The sequence below is a fragment of the Stigmatopora argus genome, chromosome 9 (assembly GCF_051989625.1).
Source record: "Stigmatopora argus isolate UIUO_Sarg chromosome 9, RoL_Sarg_1.0, whole genome shotgun sequence".
Lineage (NCBI taxonomy): Eukaryota > Metazoa > Chordata > Actinopteri > Syngnathiformes > Syngnathidae > Stigmatopora > Stigmatopora argus.
In genome coordinates, this window is record NC_135395.1 from 13,656,970 (window position 1) to 13,663,609 (window position 6,640).

The 6,640-nt window shown below is 41.3% G+C and overlaps 1 protein-coding gene across 1 annotated transcript; it reads left to right on the plus strand.

The window, feature by feature from the left end:
* The first annotated feature begins 2,579 nt into the window (after positions 1 to 2,579).
* Positions 2,580 to 5,710, plus strand: dusp1 (dual specificity phosphatase 1). Its single transcript, XM_077610161.1, has 4 exons — positions 2,580 to 3,218; positions 3,415 to 3,560; positions 3,890 to 4,109; positions 4,675 to 5,710. The coding sequence occupies exons 1-4, from the start codon at positions 2,810 to 2,812 to the stop codon at positions 5,028 to 5,030; spliced, it is 1,131 nt and encodes a 376-aa protein (XP_077466287.1). The 5' UTR covers positions 2,580 to 2,809; the 3' UTR covers positions 5,031 to 5,710.
* Positions 5,711 to 6,640: the final 930 nt, after the last annotated feature.

Below are 6,640 nucleotides of genomic sequence, written 5' to 3' on the forward strand. Positions count from 1 at the left end.
TGTCACAAAAGAGTAGAACACACCTCCCCATGTTGTCAACAATGACCCTGATGCTTCCTTATGACAGCAGGGCTCATTATGAGTCATTAAAGAAGCAAGTGGGTATCTCCAAGTGACGTCTCGATATGGAGTAAAGCTTAATTCCCATCAACGTTACATTTGCCTGACTCAATAAAGTCCGAACGGGCAGCTTGGAAAACTCTCCATCTGCTGTTGTGTACCTGGAAGACCCGTATGTGTTTTGGTACTCATCTTGTGGAAATTTACTGGACTTGAGATTTCTATACAGTGATTAACTTTTATGGTTTGCCTCCACTCTCGGGGCATTGAACATTATGTACCTCCGACTAATAAAAACAAAGAATAAATGTTTATGGCCCCCGTGCCAGTATTTACATGTTATTTTCTTATTTGTCAACCCTCAGTTCAAGAGGCAAAACAGAAATCTAATTCTGCGCTAACATCATGGAAAATTCGGCAAATTACTTAGTACTGGCAAAAGATGAAGCGGCTTCACGGCAGGTATTTATCTAGGTCGTATTCTTATTTGTATCATATGTACATTTCAGCCAGTCACAAAGCTAAAAAAAATTTTTTTCCACAATATCTGGTGTTTTCAGATCAAATGATACATACTGTATCTAATAGTCAAGGATTACACGTGACATATCCATATTTTTCGGGTTATAAGTCGCACTTGCATTTAAGATGCACCAGTCACTGAATACCCAATTAAGAGGAAAATGTCGCAGTGGAGTATAAGTCACATTTTTGCGAAGGCAAATTATTATTTTATCAGAAAGCAAGAACAAACATATTAAAGTAACAACAGTAAAATAGAGAACAGCAGGTTAAATAGGCATCTGTTTTTCAGAGAACTATATATCCTAAAAAACAACATGACAGGCTGATTGTGGTGAGAGAGAAACACAAGTCGCAAGTCCAGCCAAGCAAAAAAAGTGTGACTTATAGTCCAGAAAATACGACACATTAGCATTTGAAGACTCTCTTTAGATAAGTTCCCATTACAGCAAACATATACTTTATTATTTAGTAGTTTAATAGTGAAAAAGAATTATTGTGAATGTTAAAAATATCTAGCACTAATATTTATGCACGCTTGAATGTTCAAACTCAATTATTGGCTTAGTGTAACATCAGAAAAGACATCTATTCATTTAACGATGAGTGTGTTCACGAGATGAAGTCACCATCATGTGATTAAAATGACTAACTGGTAAAGGGAGTCAACACCACTGGAGAGTACACTCAAGTTATTTTTTCTTTATAAACGTACTGAAGTTTCCAAGTATACTACTTAACTATGATGACTTTGTTTTTACTTCATACCGTACATTTGACACTTTGAACTATTTATCATAGTTTTTTTTTAAACCTAAATGGATAAGAACATGATGTAAATGATAATAACAATAATTTAGAGAAAAAAAAACGGACAAATAGAGAGTGGTAATGTTGACTTAATGAGATTTTACGGTTTTCAAAGGTGGAAAAAAAACATGATGTAGATGAAGGTAAAGCTAAGAGTACTGACAATGGAGGCTAAAGATTCAGACCCAAAATATTAACAATCCATAAGCTTACAAATATAGGTCAAGGTGAATTTGTTGTCATTTACCATCTTAAAAATCACCAAATCCATGCATCTACAAATGTCCAATCTGAACAAAAAATAATTACAAGGTGTATTTTGCATTTATTATTAGATATAATTTGTTGTGCAATATTATGCATTGATACTATGTGTATCAGCATGTTTCATCAAATACTTTACACACCGGTGAGTCAGCATTTCCCAATATCGCAGTTAGTTTTAAACTATATTACATTTTCCCCAAAGTCAGCTGGGATAGGCTCCAGCACCCCCGCGACCCTTGTGAGGATAAGCGTTAAGGAAAATGAATGAACAACTAATGTTTGCTGGAGTACAATTAGACTATATTTTTAACTTAGCAGAGACAAACTTGTCTGTAGTTAGGTGTTTTAGCCTCCAGCACCCCCCGCGATCCTTGTCAGGATAAGATTCACGATAAATGAATGATTACGTAAAGTGATTACTTCTGTGGGGATAATAAAAAGTATCAACACATTGAATATATGTATCTACAGTTATGCTCATAAAGTCACATAGACTTTAAAAAATTCTTATAGGGAAATATGATGAAAAGTAGCCTGCCCTAAAATGTACAAAACCTTCAATGTTTAACTTGATAAAGCCCCTGACTTTTCATCTAAAGACTTTATTGATGGCAAAGCAAAAGTATGAATAAACAAGAAAAGCTTATGTTAAGTACTTTTTGACGTTTTGAAAGACATTTCTCGAGCAAATTGTGCCAAAGATTGCCACTTTTTGGGTGGTACGTGACAGCACTGAGATGAAACAGCTGAGTATAAACGTGTACGCGGACGACGTGAGCGTGCCTTGAGCCAAAATGTCCTCAAACCGTGCGCGCGCGCGTCGATTCAGTGCGGGCGGGCGGTTTAGGCGCGTGCCTTTGACGTCACAGCGTCTGGCAGTGCGCCAGTGGGCGTGACCTGTGACGTCAAATGCTTCTCATTCACAAGCTGTGGCCGCCCGTATATATAGAAAGTACTCCAGCGCGTTTCCCCCATTCACATAGCGGCCAACTACTCTCGCAATACACCAGGAAAGAAGAACCAACCACCTCGGATACGTTCAAGAAGAACTTTTTGAGTTACTTTTTGTCCTCTTAAGAACTTTTGGTTCGCAGCAGCTGAAAAGGAGACCACACTCAGCCCCTGTCCACCGCCACACGCTTCAAGCTATATGTATTTGGATTTAATTTTTCTCTCCCGTCGCCCTACTATGGTCATAATGGAGGTGCCCGCCATCGACTGTGCGTCCCTCCGTGGTCTACTAGAGGCCGACGCTCCGGGTTGCCTGGTCCTGGACTGCCGATCGTTCCTGTCCTTCAACAACTCCCACATCGCGGGCTCCACCAATGTCCGCTTTAGCACCATCGTGCGACGGCGAGCCAGAGGCGGCTTGGGAATCGAACACATCGTCCCCAACGAGGACACCAGGAGCCGGCTCCTGAGCGGCGACTACCAGTCGGTGGTTCTACTGGACGATCACAGTTGTGACTTGAGCCAGGCGAAGAAAGACGGGACTTTAATGCTGGCCGTGGCGGCCCTGAGCCGGGACCCCTGCGGATCAAGTGTTTTCATCCTAAAAGGTCATTTAAAGCTTTGTTTACGCGTGTGCGTGGCAACAAATGGGCTTTTCAGCTGTCACCCATCCAGCTGGGATCTTGTAAACAATTCCGAAATAGACCCTAGCTTCTCTGTTACAATGCAGTTGTTCCCTTTTATGGTGATGTATTGATGGCGCTGTCATCTGATGGTTTTATTTTTTATTTTTTTGCTCATCAGGTGGATTTGAGACATTTTCCAAAGAGTGTCCAGACTTGTGCACCAAGCCTTGTCCCTCACAAGGGCTCAGTTTACCTCTGAGCTCCAGTCACCCAGGAAGTGCAGATTCAAGCTGCAGTCCATGCAACACGCCACTTTATGATCAGGTTTGTTTCATTTCCCCAAAACTCTATAAGGCACTCTTGAACTCATATGGAGCCATTGACGGCCTTAGACATCCAATCCATTTGACCTGGGAGGGCTAACAGCCGGTAATCCCAGTTTAAATGAATGCCACATCTTCATCAGGCAATGAGTTACGAGTGAATGTTCATACAAATATAGTTTTAATTGAGACTTGATCTAAAATGTGAAGTCCACCTCTTCCTAAAACTGGTTTTTAAATGACCAAATAGTCACAATTGGCCACAATCACAGCAGAGTTGTTGTTTTTTCACCCCTCTGACTGACTGTTTTTACTTGTCCTTTTTTCTAGGGAGGTCCCGTGGAGATCTTGCCCTTCCTTTACCTTGGCAGCGCTTACCACGCGTCCCGAAAAGACATGCTGGACATGCTAGGCATCACCGCCCTTATAAACGTCTCTGCCAACTGCCCCAACCACTTTGAGGACTCCTTTTTGTACAAAAGCATCCCCGTGGAGGACAACCACAAAGCGGATATCAGCTCTTGGTTTAACGAAGCCATTGAGTTTATTGGTTAGTATCTATTTTGAACTATATTCCATGCTTTGTTTCTGTTAATAGCACTGTGAATGAGCATCACAGCTGCTACCCTCCAAAAAGCCTACCCCCTCCTTTCCTCAAGAATTTAAATTCGTACGAGTTCCCTCCAAAACTGACCAGCTGTCTCAGCAATGGCCCCCTTGGTTACATCATCAGACCCTTCCCACCCCCAAACAAACACACCTCTTCTTAAATGAGATGCCAGGGCGCCACAACAGAGAGTTGGGCTTGCCTCGGCGCCGTCCTTTTGTTGTGGTTTCACAAAAGGCGACTTCTCCTCACTCACTGGCGGCCTTCCTCCCAGATCAATATGCTTGGCGGGGGGTTTGTTCCTCTTCTTTGTATACAATTGCCCCCTCCCCTCCTCTCAGAGGTGACCCCAACAGACTGACACCCCCATAGAGCCATTAACCATGCTCCCATGTCCTAATGGGCTGTTGAATTTATATACCAGCTTGAGGTCTCTTGTGTTTTCCAAATATCTCAAGGGATTTATCGCTCTCTGCTAACTTTGCCCCATTTTTTCTTCCCGGCACAGATTCTGTCAGGAATAACGGGGGTCGTGTGTTCGTCCACTGTCAAGCGGGCATCTCTCGGTCGGCCACCATCTGCCTCGCCTACCTCATGCGCACCAACCGGGTGAAACTAGACGAAGCTTTCGAGTTCGTCAAACAACGCCGCAGCATTATCTCGCCCAACTTCAGCTTCATGGGTCAGCTCCTGCAATTCGAGTCTCAGGTGCTCGCCTCCTCGACCTGCTCGTCCGAGGCAGGAAGTCCAGCCATCGGCAACGGCAACACCGTTTTCAACTTCCCCGTGTCCATCCCGGTGCATTCGGCCCCCAATCAGCTGTCCTTCCTCCACAGTCCCATCACTACCTCTCCCAGCTGCTGATGCATCGACAATGGGACTTAAAGATATGGACTTAAACAACAACTCAACAACCGATGACTCTGAAACAGTGGTGCTGGTATCACTGCACTAGTATGTGCATTTTTTGACTCTGTATCCTTGTTTCAATTCAAGGGGAAATGTGGCAGCTACCAACAAGCAGTATTGATGTATGAGTGCTCAGCAAGGCTGTTGGACGTAAATGAATACTTTTTATTCAAAGGATCCTGCTACATGAAAGCTAATGCTCTTGATAATCATTTATTAGAAAACAAATCAGAGGGCTAACAGCAGTCTCAGGAATGTTGACCTCCCAAATGTCTCTATTTTGCTTCCTAGTTAAGGGATCTAACTATTAACCAATGCTGACAAGTTAATGCTTCGTTTGAAGAACAATGATTTTTTATCCCCATTGTTTATGGTGGATGTGGCAAGAGTGGCCAATTTGAATGGAAATGTCTGCCTTTGCTCGATGAGAAGATGCTGACAAGATGGGGAATGTGACCGTTAAATACCTCATGTTTCTGTACTGTGTACTGCGAACCCTGTGGTGGGCAGATAGTCTGCAATGATCGCTATACGATGTATTTATTAAACTAAAGTAATATATTTCTCTATCTATTTTTGCATACGTTCATTTAAATGTTTTTTATACTTGTTTGAATAAACACCATTTCATTGTACAGTTGTGTCCTTTACATTTAATGGCAGAAAAAGCTGAAAAATACTACTATAACAAGCCACCAAAACAACAATCAAGCTTGAATTAGAAAAAATAAGCTTGAATTAGGAAAGCTAGAAAAATAAGTTAATCTTTAGAACTCCTTAATGTGAAGTAAATTAAACTTCAGTTAGGTAACACAAGATAGATTAGAACCTCTCAATGATGCTAAATTATGAGTATTCACAGTCATTCCTCCCAGTTTAAATGAATTGCATGTCTGTCATTGTCAATTGCAGTCAATGAGTTATTCAATTTAAGTAATCTTATAATAAGTTGCTCCAAGTGGAGCAGGCACACTTCTGAGCTAAACACTTTAGCTGATTGTTTATTTGCCAACTAGGCTAAATTCACTCAACTTCCCATTTCAAGTTCCAAAATTAATTCGACTCATTTAATCAGGTTCACAATATTAACTTAACCCTTAATATCAGCACAGCAAAGGATATTCTGGAGAAAAAAATGCAATTGTGTAGTGCTAATGTTAAATATACTACAAAAAGATTTCCCCCCCCAGTTCCAAATGGCTGTTAATATCGTTATAGCAGAAACATTTTTGTTCCTGACTTGAAATCAGTTTATTTATGTCACTTGGGTCCAAACTAAATTAAAATCATCCACTAAATAAAGTTTGGTTTTGCTAAACTAAGAGAAGAGTGATTTTTTTTAATTTCACGTTTCATGGTGTATTTAACACCAAGCAAAATAAGGTATTTTCCATCTACACCAAGTTTCTATAATCTGCCTGTTTGGTCATGCATTGGAATCCTATCATTATTATTTTTTTCTTGCTCGCGGAAAACGCATGATGTCATGCCGTCCTACACTGTGGGGTCACACTCCCTCTGTTTGAATCTGTGTGAGGCCCCGACAACGACAGGAGGGCTAAAGA